Source organism: Alexandromys fortis, unplaced genomic scaffold (genome assembly GCF_014885135.2).
Source record: "Alexandromys fortis isolate MF-2015 unplaced genomic scaffold, M_Fortis_MF-2015_v1.1 scaffold_44, whole genome shotgun sequence".
NCBI lineage: Eukaryota > Metazoa > Chordata > Mammalia > Rodentia > Cricetidae > Alexandromys > Alexandromys fortis.
The window spans coordinates 9375502-9393998 of record NW_026067921.1 but is presented as its reverse complement, the minus strand read 5'-3'; the positions used below and the strand labels follow the sequence as shown (position 1 = coordinate 9393998).

At 41.4% G+C, this 18497-nt stretch overlaps 1 protein-coding gene across 5 annotated transcripts in view; it reads left to right on the top strand.

Annotated features, from left to right (window-relative positions):
* The window catches only part of Ahcyl2 (adenosylhomocysteinase like 2), a 167025-nt gene that overhangs the window by 131296 nt on the left and 17232 nt on the right, over positions 1-18497 (top strand). For all 5 annotated transcript variants that reach the window (XM_050141523.1, XM_050141522.1, XM_050141521.1 and 2 more), the window contains 7 exons: positions 142-236; positions 3781-3887; positions 5553-5669; positions 10068-10131; positions 10554-10642; positions 14636-14706; positions 18025-18119. In XM_050141523.1, coding sequence (XP_049997480.1) covers positions 142-236; positions 3781-3887; positions 5553-5669; positions 10068-10131; positions 10554-10642; positions 14636-14706; positions 18025-18119 — 638 coding nt within the window. The remainder of the gene's footprint in view (positions 1-141; positions 237-3780; positions 3888-5552; positions 5670-10067; positions 10132-10553; positions 10643-14635; positions 14707-18024; positions 18120-18497) is intronic.

Sequence of the window (18497 nt, the reverse complement as noted above, 5' to 3'; positions counted from 1 at the left end):
AAGTGAAGGAAACTCATTCAGAGTATAACAAAATGAGAACGTTAAGAATTAGTGGAAATTTGGCACTTTCTTGTTAAAATTTGGAGAGTGGCCCTTTTGTAGCCTTTAATGGGTTCTCTTTTTTCCTTTTATTATTTTTAGGATTTCCGGTCTTTGCCTGGAAAGGAGAGTCAGAAGATGACTTTTGGTGGTGCATTGACAGATGTGTGAATGTGGAGGGCTGGCAGCCAAACATGGTGGGTCAGATTTCTGTTTATGTGGCTCATAAGGGCAGGAACGATGGTGAAATACCCTGTCTTGGGTAAGGGTTTCCCATAAGAAGGAAGGAAAATGGACCTATTTCTTTTCGATGTATCTGGGTTTCCAACAAAATTCAGTGAATCTGCTTAGGATACCTCTAGATGCTGAACTTCTTATAACTACAGATCTTGATTAGCTCAGTGTGGTGGTGTGGATCCGTAATCCCGATATTCAGGACACTGAGCAGGCAGATCTTAAGTTTGAGCCCAGCCCAGAAGCAGTCACGTTTGTAAGAAACATGAAAATGCAACCCAGGAGTCGAGGCTGAAAAGCAGAAGTGGCGCATTTCTGTCCCCACTGCTGTTCACAGTTGCTTCAGTAACAGTCGCCATAAACACCAGCAAACAAACACACTGGGCACAGACGCCTTGGGGATCCTGAGGTCCTTGGCTTTCTCGGGAATCTACACGCTGAGTTCTTAATATGCTTGGAGCACTTCCAAGTACAAATTTCTTCCCTGTATTTTGTAAAAAGATGACCAGGAAGTTTAGGGGTTTTCCTTTATACTTTTGTTTCATTATTTAAGAGATCCAGGCTGAGAGGCTGTGGATACACCAGAGTGGTAGAGCTTTTGCCTGACATGCATAAAGCCCTAGGTTTAGTCCCCAGCACTGAAAAATTCTTTTAAAAAATAAATGTAGGACTGGAGTATAGCTCAGGGGTAGAGCCCCTGGATTTACACTGCATATATATATATATATATATGTATATATGCACAATTACATTCATAGAGAAAAAGCCATAAAATATGATACATTTCTGCTTTACCAACATTTCTCCATTATTATTAAGAAATTAGAGAATCAGCTCAAAGGGAAGAAGGAAGAAGGGAGGGAGAAGAGAGAGAGAGAAAGAAAGGATTCCTTGCTGCTGCCAGCTGAAAACCAGGTCTCTCTGGTGCCCAGCCGAGAAGCAGCTTCTGAAGCCTGAGGTCCAGGTCACCAAGTGCTGGCTTGAGGAGGGGAGGGGATGAGGGCGGCTCCAGGATGAGTCAGCTCATGCCAGCAATTTTAGGTGACAAGAGGGAGTCTGACTGACAGAAAATGGGGACAAAGCACATGTATCTTGGGAATAAAACTAATTTTATAGTCATGAACACAGAGAGGCTGTGGCATTGTACCCAGAGAGCCTTTATAGTTTGTGGATCCAACACAGCTGCTAGAAAAGTTAGTAACGACAGTTAACAAGGATCAAAATAGTTGTCACCTCGAAAAATAGAATTTATATCTTTGGCCAAGACCCACTATTTTTCCTTACATTTCAACCTCAGGAAGAGGAAGATTATCTGAGGTCAAGAACTTTCTGCAGTAGGACAGCACAGGGAATTTATAGACTGCAGTCATTAAATAAATACTATAAAAAGCACCTCCTCGCCAGTGCTAGTTACCTTTGTTTGAAGGAGAAAAATAGGTCTGGATATAGCTCAGTTGGCAAAATATTTGATCCCCAGCACTGTATAAACCAGGTGTGGTGATGGACGCCTATAACCCTAACAGGTCAGGCTGGGGAGATGGTTCGCTGGGTAAAGGCATGCTGTCCAAACATATGAGGAACTGAATTAGGATCCCCAGCACCCATGTAAGAGCCAGGTGTGAAGAGAAACCCTGTCTCGAAAAAACAAAAACAAAAGAAAACAAAAAAAAAAGAGCCAGGTGTGGTCAGGGGCATTCATTAGCACAGCGCTGGGGATGAGGAGAAAGGGAGAGCCTAGGGCTTGGTGGTCAGCCAGTTTGATGCATAAATAATAAAGGGAAATGTAAAATTAGCGTAATGGGACGTAGCCCACAGACTTGCCAATTACTCGTGGCTAGGGATCAGAGGCAGCGAGTGAAAAACTCATGAAATCCATGCATATATAACAGCAGAGAGAAACTCTTGTGGGTTTCTTTTGTTCAGTATGCATGTGTGTACACATGTAGAGGCCAGAAGACAACGTCAGCTGTCATTCAGCAGGAGCCCTCACTTTGTTTTTTGAGACAGGGTCCATCCCTGGGACCTAGGGCTCCACAATTAGACAGGCTGGGACATCTCTGTTTCCCTAGCATTGTACTTTCATGCCTGGATTTTTATATGGGTGCTGGGGATTAAACTCATGTCCTCATGTTTGTGAGGCAAGCAAGCACTTTCTTAACTAGACTATCTCCCCAGCCTTTTTGGGGGGGCGGGGAGACAACACTGAGATTGAAACTAGGTACTCTAGCCTTGACCTTAATCTACCCTTGGCCCCTCTTCGGGTTTCTTTGGGTTTGTTTGTTTGTTCGTTTTTGTTTTGTTTTGTTGAGACAGGGTTTCTTTGTAACAGCCCTGGTTGTCCTGGAACTCACTCTGTAGACCTTGCTGGTCTCAAACTCACAGAGATTTGCCTGTCTCTGCCTTTCAAGTGCTGGGATTAAAGGTGCCACCCCCCACCCCCAGCAGGTTTCTTGGGGACATTGGTTCTTAGGGGTTCTATTTATAAGTGTGTAGCCTGGCTAAGAGTTCTAATGAGAGTCCTGCCTTGGTCCCTACACTCAAACAAGATTTGATAGATAAAATAGATTAACAGTAGGAGCAGAAACGAAAGATCAGGTGATAGACCCGGGGTTGGGTATTTTGTCTTCCCTGGGATCCAGGATGGCGTTTTTGATGCTTATAGTGCTGCTGGTATCCTGGGAATTTAAAAAGAATGCATGCCAGCAGGGGATGACTGAAATCTGTGGAGACCTTCCAGGACAGGGTAACAACTGAGAAAAGTCTGAGGAGCATTTCCAACCATCCTCAGGGGCTGGAGGTTATAACTCAGAAACTTTTTGCCAGTGGGAGCTCTGGTGGGCACAGCATTGTATTTGTCTTTAATCTCAACCTGAAATAGTGATGAGCTGTTCAGAAGCATGCGTGTACACCTACATGCTGCACGGTTCCCTGGTTATTTTTAATTTGGCTTCTACAGAGTGCGAGGTTGAGCTAGGCAAAACCCTCCAGTGCTGCCTGATACACTGGGTGGGAGACTGCCGTGCTTTGTGTGAAGTTAAAGCTTCAGTTTTAAAAGCCATTGTTCTGAGAGACAGACTAATTATCTGTCCTTTTATTTAAACTAAACCTTAGTTGAATTTATTTAAAGTACTAAAATCAGTAGTTAGAAATTAGTTTTCTGAAGATTTGAAGTATATTCAAGAACTAGAGGTCTTGATAGTCTTGATGGCCCTAAGAAAATTCTCACATTGCAGTATGGTTTGATAAAGCAGATACGTTATGTGGTAGGGTCATCTGACGGAGAGAATTATAGTTGGCCTTCATCCCCTATTCTTTTCTTTGAGTATAATGACTCTTTTGTCTGGTAGATTATTGTATTAACTCTGGCTTTAGGTTGCTTTTCATAACTATATGGAAAATTTGAAATATCTGTACATTGGTAATTAGGAACTGGGGTACAGGACCCTGAAAGGACTGAAGCCTAAGCCTTCAGCGAAATGAATGACATTCCGGATGCTTCTGTTGCAGATATTGGATGATGGAGGAGATCTTACTCACTGGATTTACAAAAAGTATCCCAACATGTTTAAGAAAATCAAAGGCATAGTCGAGGAGAGTGTTACTGGAGTCCATAGGTAAGAGTTAACAGTCATCCATAGCGTAGATATACAATCTTATAATCACATACCTGTAGGACTCATTATAGTAAAAAATTGGTGCTTTCTCTGAGGCAACATGTCTGAGCCTGGGCACTTATTTTAAATAGCAGCACAAATGACAAACAGAACATAGTAAATAGCTCAGCTGGAGGGGCAAGTAGGGTCCTCATGTTTTCTTGTCATTGCAGCACAATGGCTGCTTGCTCTTTTTGGACAAGTTTAATTTATTCAATAAATATTTATTGAACTACTGCAATGAGCCAGGCACTGCTCTAGAAACCCATTGTAGGCAAAACTCGTGTCCTCACAGAGTCTATATCTCACAGTTAGCAAGGGCTTTGGGTCCCATCACAAAGGAGCAGTGATTTATTCCTTGGATAAAATTAGAATCATTTCTGTTAGTCTTATTCACCGTGCCACAGATGTGGATGCGAGCAGTACGACTGGTGTAAGCCAGTTCTTTGTTTCCTCCACGTGGACCCTACAGGTTGAACTCAGATGGTCAGGCTTGACCGGAGCCTGTACCCACTGAACCACTGCACTAGCCCCAGGGATGAACTTTTAATAAAACAAATACTTCTCCTTTTTAATGGACTTGGGTTTTGAACTCATATATATGCAATTTTTGAGTTTAATATTATTGTTATGAATTTGAAACTACTGAAAAGTAAAAATTGTCACCTTAAAATAGTAGGATTATACTAGATTTTAAAAGTATTTAAAATTATTTCTATTAAAGCTATTTTTATTTTGTTTTTATTTATGTGTATCCATGTGTGTTTGTGTGAATGTATGCTATGTTTGTGAGTGGCCACAAAGGTCAGACGAGGGTGTTAGATTTAATAAATAAACAAGTAAATGTATTTAATTAAAAAAATAAATTTCATGAAGCTGGAGTGTCAGGTGCTGGTAAACCTCTTGATGGGACCCAGTGTGAGTCTTCTGGAGAAGCAGGAAAGACACTCTCAACTGCAAGTCACTTCTCAAGCTCCCCAGTTACTTCTTTTATCTTTGAAAGGGACATAAAATTTATATGCCGGTTGGAGAGACTGCTCAGTGGTTAAGAGTTTCTACTACATTGGTAGAAGACTCAGGTTTGGTTCCCAGCACCCACCTGGCATCCCACAACATCTGCAACTCGCGTTCCAGAGGATCTAACACCCTCTTCTGGCCTCCACAAACACCAAACACCATGTGTTACACATACATACATTCAAGTAAGCACTCATACACATAAAAATAAACAAATTTAAGTCTCAGTCTTAAAATGGGCATGGTAGTACATGCCTTTGATGCCAGTAGAGGCTGGCAGATCTGTGAGTTCATAGTTCCAGGCCATCCAGAACTACACAATGAGACGCTGCTTGAAAACAAAAGTATTAGTCTTTAGAAAAATAAAATAAATATGCACAATTAAGTTTTTCATTTAAGATCTTGAAATTTAGTTGGATCAAAGAATTTCTCCACATGATTTTTTTGAATGTGAGCCTTTTTGCCAAATTGTGTACAGCCTCTAGAAACACATTGTTAGTAAGATGAAATGGTCATGTCTTGTGCTGTCATGCTCAGTCTATCGATATATTTCAGATCTGACATAAACCAACAGTAGATTGTAATATCTCATTGTTCTCCCACTCCCAGGTTGTACCAGCTGTCCAAAGCAGGGAAGCTGTGTGTTCCAGCCATGAATGTCAATGACTCGGTCACTAAACAGAAATTTGATAACCTCTACTGTTGCCGTGAATCTATTCTTGATGGGTAATGTTTGTTATCTTTGAGATGATCTTGGGTTATTGAGTGAAAGCTCCAGCTTCTTCAGTTTTAGTTATTCCTGGAACTGTTTCGTGTCTCACCACATCACCCCCAGACTTTATAACCCAGAGCTCTGCTGCCATCACGACTGCAAGAAATGAGCCTGGGAGCTGGAGAGATGGCTCAGTGATTAAGAGCCCTGGCTCCTCTTCCAGAGGGCCTGTTTGGTTCCCATTACCGACATGACAGCTCACAAGTATCTAGAGTTCCAGTCCCAAGGGATCTGGTGCCCTCCTCTGGCTTCCACAGGTACCAGGCACACACATGGTACACATATGCAGACAACATATGCAGATAAAACATTCATACACATAAAAATAAATAAAATTTTAAAAAAGAAATGAGATTAGCTCCTATTAGAAGCAGAGTTCATTTGTGTTTTGTGATCCTTTCAGAGTTTGTGTCATTAAAATGGCATAAAAGTGACTTTGAAAGGAGCTTCAGGTGATCCTATTTCAGGTCATGGTTCCTGTAACATGCCATATAATTCTCATGTTGTTACTGTCAAACAATTTCTTGACTATCTAGAAACTTGTGGTAAACAAAGAACTAATCCCCGAAGGCATTTCTGGTTTCCCTGCCATGTGAGGACTGCAGGTCTGACAGCGCTCAGCTTCCACCTCCGCCCTGTGTTTGTAGGAAGACCCCATGTGTGGTCAGCCTTGTTAGTGTGACTAATACCGGCTAGAACCAACTTTTGAACATAAGAGATTAATTTTGGCTCAGGGTTTTAGAGGCGTTAGTCTGTGCTCAGATGGTCACACTTGCTTTGAAGCATGCAGTGAGGCTGCACGTGGTTAGATCACATGATGACGCAAAGCTGCTCACGTTCTGAGTGAGACATAAAGAGATCAAAGAAGGAGCTAGGTCCTCTCCACCCCATCACCAGCGTGTTTCCGATTTCTAGAAAACCTCCCACTAGACTCTGCCTCTTACAGTTTTTAACTATAAGAGTTTTTAGTAACGCCTGCAGGGGTGCCAGGCCTTTATCATGTGGAACTTTGGGAACATTCTAGATCCAAATCATAGTTCCCAAGTAATTTTCTAAAAGAAACCATCAAGATGGCTTAGAATATGCCAAATGCAGTATTTCTTTCACATGGGTTAATAGAAAAATGAAGAAGGATTCTGTGAACCAAATTCCTATCCATTCATGTTGAGTGATGTCACTGCAGGCACTGGATCCAGGAAGACCTCAGTTTAAATGCTGGATCATTTATTTATTTGTAACTATAATCCTTTTCTTATCCTCTTCATATTTCCTCATCTGTAAAATGGTAATTTTATGCTTAATTCATGGAGTTGTTAATGAAGGTTAAATGAGACAAAATGAGTTGTTCAGTATTGTTACCTTTCTCTTTTAAAAAAAAAAGTGGGGGTGGTATTTCACTATGTAGACACAGCTGACTGGGACTTGGTACATATCCCAGTCTGCCCTCAATATCACAGTTCAGCTTCAATCTTCCAAGGGAAGACAGGCATGTGCTTCCAAACCCAGCACCTTGCCTGTCTTTCTAGAACTCTATATAGTAAGTTTTAGAATTAAGTTAGATCATGAGGAAGGTTTTTGCTGGTTGGTTTTTGTTTTGTTTTGTTTTTCTTTCATTTGGTCGAATGTTCAATGCACACTATAACTATTTTTACCTTCTATATTAGTATGGAGACAGTAGTATCAGATAGACTAAGCATTTTAATAAATTCTTAGCCCAGTGGTCAGCAATAGAGTGTCCACATAAAAGGGTCAGTGTGACAAATACCTCAGTTTTGACCTTATTTATAGTAATGTATATATTTCATTAAAATACTTATCTACCCACGACTATCTTTTAGATTCCCCAAGTACCAGATATGTGAACCTAAAGTTGGCCTTTACCAGGGTCGGTAAAAAGATACATGAAGATAGCTCTACTAGTTCAGAAAAATGGATAGACTCCCTCCCAACTATAGTCTACTCCTTGGGTAAGAAAGATTCTTTTAGTTAGAAAGTACGAAAGTGACAAAGAAGCAGTTAAGCAAGAGTAAGGTTAGATTTCACAGCGAAGAAACACGAAAATGTCAACTGTTCATCTAAATTTGCTAAGCGGTAAGAGCATTGGTACCTGCAGACAGTGCAGAACTGCAACTGGGTCAAGGGCGGTTGTTGTCTCAGTGGAGCCGAGAGCAGGAGGGATGAAAGAGAGGTAAAGTGCTCCGGAGAGGAGTCACCCATCTGTAATCCCAGCGCTCAGAGGCCAGGGAGGAGAGTTGAGTGTTCAAGGTTATTCTCCCTTGTGCAACAAACTTGAGGTCAAGTTGTGCTGTATAAGATCCTGCCTCACAAAACCAGATAGAAAAGGGGTCGAGGGACAGGCCCCTGGGCTGAGAGAGCAGTCCACTTGAGGAAGGTGTTACTGTTTGATTTATAGTTCTGGGATGGTTACTTGCTGTATTAGTTACTTTACGTGTTGCTAGGACCAAATACCTGACAACAGCAACATGGGCCTGGTTTGTTTAGGGTATGATCAAATCAAATCATGACAGGGAAGTCATGTCAGCAGGAACTTGAGGCTGCTGGTCACATTGCATCCATAGTTAGCAAGAAGAGGAATGCCGATGCACCCTTTATCTTTGTTATTTGGTCCAGGAGCCCCATCCGTGGAATAGTACTGCCTACGTTGAGGGTCTTCCCACATTGTTAACATAATCTAGAAACTCCCTCAGAGACATGTCCAGAGGTTTGGTGCCGTGATTCTAAATCCCATCAAGTTATAATCAAGATTCATCACCACACACACAGCACCTTAAACAGCAAGGGAGGCATTGCTGACTCTACTTGGGTGGTGGTGACTGAGATTCCACTTTGAGGAAGAAAGATTGCTCAATAACTCCAAAGGAGCTCAGCTAGGATTTTCAAATTATAAAATAAAAAAGAGTTATTATTATTATATAATAAAAGAGTTTTAACTCTTATAGGGTTCTGGGGCTAGAAAAACCAAAGAGTTAACAACATAAGAAATTGTCATGGATCTTAAATAGCACCAGGTAGCTTCTGTTCCCCCAATCCTTCCTTTAATGAAGTCTTTTCTGCCCTTTATCCTTGAGACAGATCTGAGGATCCTTTTTTCTGTCTTTTATCCTTGAGGAAGATCCTGAAATCACAGGAAAATCACTGCCTACCTGAAATTCATCCATGTCTGTAGCTTGGCCGTCATTTGCAGAGCAGCAATGTGAATGAAGTTTCCACATCACCATAGCTATGTGTAGTTGCAGAGAGAGGGTACCCTCCCTATGGGAGGGATGAGGAAGGGCTTGAGGAAAGTGCCCACATGAAAGGAGGTTCAGAAATAGAACCTTTTGATTGTCCTTGCTCTGCTAGCCCTTGCAAGGCAACTCTGCTAACCCATGGTGTCTGAGTGTGGTGGCAACCACCTGACTTACCTCTTCAGTGACAAAGAAGCATCCTCACACTTGAGTAGTATTGAGAGCTTCATCAAGGTGCATGCAGCTGCATCCGTGGAGTGAAGTTGCCAAGTCATTTTCTTTAATAGGATTCTTACTTTCCTTTGGGCATTTATAAACCTTTGTACCAGAAGGGGTAAGCAGATGAATAAATAAGTAGGAAGTCTTACAAGTATCTGGAGGGACTGTGTATCTCAAAATAGACTGGATTTTAGTTGAAACCCTTTTGTCTTGATCAAGATTCTCAGAAATGTTACCTTAGTGTACCCAAAGAGAAACCAGAACTCATTCATTCCTAGATGTTCTTTCCAGAAATCGTGGAGACAGCAAGGATCAGTTTCACAGAGAACCAGATATAAAGGTAGACCATATCTGCTCTGGAATCAGCCCCAGAAAGCTCACTGTCTGTATAGTCAGCACCAGCAGGTTTCACTCACGGCCTCTCTGCATTGTTGTCCATTACTTTCCCTATTGAATCAATGAAAACCATCTGGCCTCCTGATACTTCTAAATGCATTACTTATGGTATATTTCTAAAACAGTAAGCTAGAATAATGTTTTTATTAAGCCAGAACTTTTTCACTTCCTAAATTAAGATTACTGTTGCCTTATTTATATCTTTTCTTTTTCCCCATATCGACTCACAGTATGAAAGTGTCCACTGCTTTTGTGTTTACAAGCTACTATGTAATCTACATCTTTTTGTACTACTCCCAAGAAAGAGAGGAAGATTAAAGTGGAAGGGGGCAAAACTCACATGTAACTAGAACTGGTTAGATGGACAAATATGTATTTTATTGCTTTCTTTCAAAGATGAAAAAATTCAAAACAAAAGCACAACCTCCTGTAGAAACAAAAGAACATTTCTTCTGATTTACTGACTGGACTTTGCTTTTGTTCCCCTAGACTGAAAAGGACAACAGATATGATGTTTGGTGGGAAGCAGGTGGTGGTCTGTGGCTATGGAGAGGTAAAGTTCAACCTTTTCCTTGCTGGATGTTTAAAATGCATTTTGATGAACTATTCCAGAGTTTTGCACACAGACATAAGTGTATTCATGTACCACTTTATATGGAACACATAACTTTAGAAGTCCCGAGTTAAATACCTTGCTTTTCCCCTTGTATTTTTTCTTGAGTTGATTTTCTGACTTGTTGCAGCCCCACTGTTTGTGATGTTCTGCAGCTTATGTTTGATGATGAATCATGAATGTGGGTGTTCTTGTGCATGTGCATGTGCTAAGCAGAGCCAGGGGTTTGTTTATGAACGACATTTATTTGTTTTTCTTGCTTTTTCCCAAGCACGAATCTATTCAGCAAAATTACTTTCCCAGAAGCTTTGAGAAGTGTGTTCTGGCTGACTTTCTTTATTATGTGTTCTTTCCCTGTCCAGGTGGGGAAGGGGTGCTGTGCTGCTCTGAAAGCCATGGGTTCCATTGTGTATGTGACTGAGATCGACCCCATCTGTGCCCTGCAAGCCTGGTGAGTATATGAAGGGTTACCTGCTCCTCCTTTGCCTTGCTGTCCAACATGCCCACTGGAACTGCCATGCCTGCCTCATGCCCAGATCCAGGGACGCTGCTAAGGGAACTTAAGGTTCTCTCTTGTACAGGTCAAGGAGTTCTGCTCCAGAGACATGAAAATTTAGAATCCCTGTGGAAACGGTAACAGGATGCCTTGATTTCTCCACATATGTAATCCCTGCTCCTTTGAAAATAATGATCAAAAAAGAAAGGCAGGCCAGGCGTGGTGGTGCATGCCTTTAGTCCCAGCACTGGGGAGAGTCCTGATAACCTAAATTCTCCAACTTCACAGAGCTGTCTGACCTCCCCGCAGGTGTACCGTGGCTTGCGGGCACCCTCACACATACATCATTCATGCATATATACATGCACACTCTACACACAGAGTATTTTTTTTAAGGTTCAAGCATGTAATCTTAATTCCAGAAGCTGAGGCAAATAGATTGTGAATTCCAAGCCAGCTTTGGTTATACAAGACCTTGTTTCACCAACCTGAGCTACAGAGTTCTCAAGATCCTGCAGGAAGGAAAGAAAGAAAAAAAGAGAGGTTAAGTGTTGCTTAGTGCTTAGGTTAGACCTGAGTTCAGTCATCAGCAGGAAAGAAGAAAGGGAGGAACATCCAATAGGCTGTGTCAGAGACCTGATAGAATACTCTATGAGAAAATGTCAGGCAAATCCAAACTAAGGGTGACATCTGCCGATTCTTGTGTGAGTAATATGTAGGAAATTGTAGTATTCTTAGAATTCTTAAGGTTCAAATCTAAATTAAACATTTTTAAAGTTCTTTTTTCCTCTCTGAAATGTGGATCCTAGCAGGGTACATCTTTAATCCCAGCATTTGGGAGGCAGAGACAAGAGGATCTCTGAGTTCAAGACCAGCCTGGTCTATATACTGAGTTCCAGGACAGCCAAGGCTACATAGTCAGACCCTGCCTGAAAACTAATAATAATCAAATAAAGTAAAATGTAGATTACTTTTCGTACCTCAAAGTATTATGAAAATTAATTAAAATAATTATTATACACTATCATAAATTAAATAATGAATATATAACAGGACTCAGAACTGCTGTCACAAAATGGATCCTTACAAAATGGTAAATGTTACTAAAATTATCTCCATCTTCCACAGAATGAGAAATGTCATGGTCACTAAAAGCTACTTCAAAGCCCAAGTTTATGTAGTATATATCTATGTTTTGTAATTTCTGTTCAGTGTTACCACTAAGCCTCTGGAGAAAGGACACTAAGATAGAATAAGGCTAGAATAAAGCCATTCCTCTCTGTCCTGCTACTCACGCCCTAATCCCAGCCCTAGAGAGGATACTAAAACAGGAGGAGACAGCTCTCAGACAGTCCCATCCTGAGATTCCTGGAGGTAGGATCGCCATTTCAGACTGAGGTAGAGGTAAGAGCCAGTAGCTTTTCTGACCTTTAGGTTGAACCTCAATTTCTGTCTCTGGGTTTTTACTAATAGTGCTACATTTGGTGCCCAACATTTGGAGTACAAATTCACAAAAAGAAAAAAGCTGTTTGTCTGAGGCTATTAAGTCACTGGCACAGGCCAGAGGCTTCAGATCCCCTAGTGCTGGAGTCTCAGATGTTTGGGTTTTTTTTTTGGGGGGGGGGGGCTGTGTCGAGACAGGGTTTCTCTGTAGCTTTGGAACCTATCCTGGAACTCACTCTATAGACCAAGCTGGCCTCGAACTCACAAGAGATCTGCCTGCCTTTGCCTCCTGAGTGTTGGGATTAAAGGCACATGCTACCACCACCCGACTTCTTTGACAAACTAGTGTGGCTACTGAAATTAAAGGTGTGTGTCACCACTGCATTAAGGTTGATCAGTGCAGCTCTTTTACTCTCTGAACTTTAGGCAAGCTTTATTTATTAAAATAAAAATGAAATATCACTACACAAGAGCTCATTGCAGTCTGAGGTTTGGTGGAGAGCACTGCAGTCTGCAGTCACTCTGAGGACATGATCACCCCCTTTGTCTGAGCCTTGGTAGAGGTAAGAACTCTCTAGTGGCGTGACTGCTTTGCTTTTCTGATCTTCAGCATGAACCCCAATACCTGTCTCTGGGTTTTTTATTATTCGTGCTACAAGAAGTATCTTAACTGAAGGCCAAGGCAATGTAGATAGAAACGTCAGCAAAGCTGTATTAAAACTTGTGCAGTTGGTTTTGTTTGTTTTCTTCCTCAGTTTGAAAGTATGTGGCCTGTACAAGGAGCAAGTGCATTGCCTCCAAACAAAAGCTAGCATGGCGTATTTAAGGAGCTCACAGATAGGGTAAATTTGGGGAGTGGTAGTGTCTCAGATAAGTATCATATGGCAGTGTGTACAAGAATTTAAGTCTTACCCTGAAATGTCCTAAACATGGAAGTGATATAAATCACGATGCAAAATGATATTGAGATGTAACCTAGAGACAGGGAGACTGGGCCAAGCCTCACTGCCCTGAACTTAGGAAAGCCAGCATGCGTGAGTAAAAGGAAACAGAACTAGGCACAGAGGCTCACACACCTGTACTCGCAGAACCTCAAGAGAATTGCCTCCATTTTATGGCTAACCAAGTCTACAAAGTAAGTACAGACCCTGTCTCAAAACCACCAGAAGGGGTGTGTGGGTCCATAAATTCAAGAGACTTTAAAGGAATTAAGAAAAGGATCAAAAGCCGTCGGTGGTGGCGCGCGCCTTTAATCCCAGCACTTGGGAGGCAGAGGCAGGTGGATCTCTGGGAGTTTGAGGCCAGCCTGGTCTACAAGAGCTAGTTCCAGGACAGGCACCAAAGCTACAGAGAACCCTGTCTCAAAAAAAACAAAAAACAAAATAAAACAAAAAACAAAAAAAAAAAAGAAAAGAAAAGGATCAAAAAGGCAAAACTTGGTAACAATTTCAATTTGGAAGAAATGTTTAGTTTACCTGGCTCATACAGTCAGGTTACCAGTCATGCTCCTGCCCAGGGTAGAGAATACAGAGGAAAAATAGACGAGAGTGTAGAAGATAATGAGTTCATCTTCCAACAAAGTAAGTCTGGGATCCTTCTCAGGGACTTTGAGGAGGTATCTGGGGGAGTATGCAATCCTTGGTTATGAAGCACCCCAGAGATGTAAGTTAAAAAAACAAACTGCAGCTGGAGATGGAGATTGGTGGTGGAGGTCTGCTTTGTTGTCTGATGCCTGGGTTCTAATCCCACCTGGTGGGCGAGAGGGGAATGAGCCAGTCAGTCATCCGACACAAAGGCAGGACAAAACCAGTGCTGAAAGGACAAAAGAGGCCAGTGAAGAACCCCATGGAGTGCCACCACTTAAACACAGGGAAAGGCTGAGAGTGTAGCCAAATGGGGTACAATTGCCTCGCATATGCAATGTCCTGGGCTCAATTCCCACCACAGAGCAGGGAGGGAGGCACTCAGTTTAAGGAGGTAAATTATGCTTAATGTGGCAGAGGAATCAAGTGCTATACGATACTAAGAAAATATTGGTTTTTTTATTTCAGGAAATAATTGATGATCTTGGGAGAACAGGCTCAGTGAAAATAGATTCAGTGGCCAATTTTTTTTTTTTTTCTAGACATTTGTTTTGGGAATCTCATGACTGTCATTGCTTGGCTCCCTATTATTAGGAAGAACTAATTCTAGTGATGCAATGGGAACATTTACATTTCTCTTGTGTAAACTCAGGAAATGATCTGGGCTTTTGACTGAAGAATAGTCCAAACTAGATGTGGTACATGCTTGTAATCCTAGCTCTTGGGAGGAAGAGGCTAGAGGATCCTGAGTTTGAGGCCAACCTGGGCTACACAATGACACTGTCTTCAAAACCAAACAAAATGAACACCCTGAACACTGTCTAGCTCTCTAAGAAGCGACGTTGTAACTACCTAGAGATCTTTTTAAGAAAAGCTCCCCATCTCCTGGCTTTCTTTAATTGATCCTGCTTTGTGTCTACAGTATGGATGGATTTCGACTGGTGAAGTTAAATGAAGTCATCCGACAAGTGGACATTGTCATTACTTGTACAGGTATGGCTGTGAGGTTTCGGGTGGGGGGAGTAAGATTTGGGAATGCTTTTTTCATGGAGCAAGTGAAAGGTGATTGAAAATATTCTGGATAAATCAAAACTATTAAAGCAAGAAGTAGGGATTGAGAAGTCGAGTGGCTTATTTGGTAAGATACTTGCTTTAATAAACATGAGTACCTGAATTTGATTCTAAGAACCCATGTTAAAAAAAAGAAAGTCAGGCAGGGGTGACTGGAAAGTTGGCTCAGCGGTTAAGAATACTTGTTGCTGCTGGGTAGTGGTGGCACATGCCTTTCCCATCTGTGTGAGTTCAAGGCCAGCCTGGACTACAGAGCAAGTTCCAGGACAGCCAGGACTGCACAAAGAAATTATGTCTCGACAAACAACAACAACAAAGAACAGTTGTTGCTCTTAAAGAGAGCCCAGGTTCAATTCCCAATACCCACATGATAGTTCACAACCATCTATATATAACTCCAGTTCCAGGGGACCTGACACCCTTTTCTAACTGTGGGCACCAGACATATATGTGATGCACATGCATACATGTAGACAAAACATTGATACACATGAAATAGATAATCTTTTTTAAAAAGCCAGGCATGGTGGCGTGCACTTCTAATTTCAGCACTGTGGAATCAGACAGAAATAAACACATAAACCACATACATACATACACACACACACATACACACACACACACACACACACACACACACACGCACGCACACCCCAGAGGTAGTGGACCAAAAAAGTCTATCTCTTTCTCATTTTCCTACCTGTCTAGAGCCCTGCCCAAGCATAGACCTTCAGCTCATCCCTCCAGGAAGGTTTCTCTCCATCCTTTATGGCTGCTATGTCTCCCCTTTCCTTACCCTCCTAGGACATAGCTAGAAATTGAAAACTATGTGCCAGTGATTATTACCAGGGCTTTAAGCATGCTGAATGTGTACTGTACCACCAAGCTCCATTCTCAGCCCTGTCATCTTTTATTTCACTCTAAAAGCAAATACTCAGCGGGGCGTGGTGGCACACACCATTTATTTTAGCACTTAGGATGTAGAAGCAGGAGGACCTCTGAATTCAAGGCCAGCCTGCCTGGTCCACATAGTTCTAGAACTGCCAGAACTACAAAGTGGGATCCTACCTCAAAAACAAAGAAACCAAAAAGCAAATATGCTTCTATATAGTCCCTATAAATTACAATAGGGAAAGAGAAAATTTCATAGTTAGAAAAAGTAAAGTGATTGTGTTAATTATAAAACAGGTAAACTTTTTATACAATTTATTTTTACTTTATGTGCACTGGTGTTTTGCCTGCATGTGTATCTGGGTGAGGGTGTCAGGTCCCTTGAAACTGGAGTTAAAAATAGCTGTGAACTTCTATGTGGGTGCTGGGAATTGAACCCTGGGCCCTCATGGAAGGGCACTCATACTCTTAACCTCTGTGCCACAAACAGGTAGATTTTTAATTTTAGGGAGGAATATACCACTGTTACAATGCCTTTCTATTGAGACATAATTCATATAGCACAGTGTTCATCTCTGAAAAGTATACAGTGTGGTGGTTTTTACTGATGTTGTAGAATATCCCATTATCTAATTCTAGAACATTGTCATCATATCCACAAGAAGCCCTCTGTCATAAATGGTCACTCTTTATCCCGTTCTTCACATGCCTGGAACCCTAAGCAACCATTCCTCTTTCTGTCTGAGCATATTTGCTTCTTCTGGACATTCCATGTAAAATGAGGTCATTCAATATGTAGTTTTTGTGACTGGCTTCTTAGCATGATGCCTCCAAGTTTCCATCTATGTAATAATATGTATTACTATTCCATCATCTCTTTTTGTTTCTGAATGTGACTGTAGCAGTTTTTGTTGTTGTTGTTGTTTTTTGGTTTTGGTTTTTTTNTTTTTTTTTTTTGGGTTTCTCTGTGGCTTTGTAACCTGTCCTGGAACTAGCTCTGTAGACCAGGCTGGTCTCGAACTCACAGAGATCTGCCTGCCTCTGCCTCCCGAGTGCTGGGATTAAAGGCGTGCGCCACCATCGCCCCGCTATAGCACAGTTTTTGTACTTTGATGAAAAACAGATGGATATTTAGGTTGGTTTCACTTTGGGGTCATCATGAATGATGCCACTGCAAACATTGAATCCAACACTTTGTGTGTACACGTTTTCAATTCTCTTGTTTGTATGAATAGCAGTAAAATCACTATATCATATAGTAACTCTACTTTTAAGGTTTTAAGGAATTACCAAACTATTTTTCAAAGTGATGGTAGTATTGTACCATTGTATTGTATTGTACTGTTGAGAGCTCCAGCTTTTCTGTATCGTTAACAATTTTATTATTGTGTATTTTAGTATTATGATCCTAGTGAACATAAAGTAAGATATTACTTTTGATATTGGTTTTGGTGGCTAGTGGTGTTCTCCATTCTTTCCTTGCTTTGGCCATGTGTATCTCTGAAGAAACATCCTTTCAAGTTCTTTCTACTTTAAAGTTAGATTATTCATCCTTATTTCTGAATTTTAAGAGTCCCAAATACATTTTGGGTAGAAATCCCATTTTGGTATTTGATTTACAAAGATTTTTATTTGTTGTCTTTTTAACACTTCCTTGGTGTGGTCGTTCATAAGACAAGGCTTTGTATGTGTGTTGATGTAATCCAGTCTCTATTTCCTTCTGCTGCTGATGTTTAAAGTGCTCTATGGGAGTAGACTGTTGCTCAGCCTGAGGTCACAAGGATTCACTTTTATATTCCTCTAAGATTTCTTTCTTTCTTTCTTTCTTTGGATTTTTGAGACAGGGTTTCTCCGTAGCTTTTTGGTTCCTATCCTGGAACTAGTTCTTGTAGACCAGGCTGGCCTCTAACTCACAGAGATCGCCTGCCTCTGCCTCCCGAGTGCTGGGATTAAAGGCGTGTGCCACCACCGCCCAGTTTAAGATTTCTTTACAACTAAGATTTTTATAGTTTTGTGCTCTTAAGGATTTGCGGTGGTGGTGCAAACCTTTAATCCCAGCACTTGGGAGACAGAGGCAGGCAGATCTCTGTGAGTTCAAGGCCAGCCTGGTCAGTGAGTTCCAGGACAGCCAGAACTACACAAAGAAACCAAAAAAAAAAAAAAAAAAGAATGATCTACATATGATCTATGTAGAGTTGATTTTTATGTATTTCGTGTATGTATGTATGTATGTATGTATACACACACACAGAAGAGAGAGGTTGATTTTATGTGTGTGTGTGTTCCTGTTATATGAGGTAGGAGTCTAGCTTCATTCCTTTTCATGTGAGTATTGCTTCTGTCTTTAAGGTAACAAGAATGTGGTAACCAGAGAGCACTTGGACCGTATGAAGAATAGCTGCATCGTCTGTAACATGGGACATTCCAACACTGAGATTGATGTGGTAAGTTCATTACTGATTATTACTAGGACCTTTTTATTTTTCTTTCAGTCTCTCCTTCTCAAGTAACAAACCGGAAGAAGAAGAAAAGACAGCTTCTCAGCTACCCTAAACACGACTATCCCAGGGGAACAGTCCATCCTGTTCACTTACCGGCCCCATGGCCCGTGCTTAGGTGCAAAGGAAAGCTTCCGTGTCAATCATTTCACACGACTGTCTCCTTCCACCCAGGCTTGATTACCTTCTCAGGCTCTGATCCGTTTTCTTTCCATGTTGAGAACTGGGAGCTACAGAATGGTAGCATTTGAGGGTATTTAGTTTTACATAAAGATAAGTAGGCTGGTCCATGGAAACACTCAAAGGAGAGAGCTCTGTGGGCTA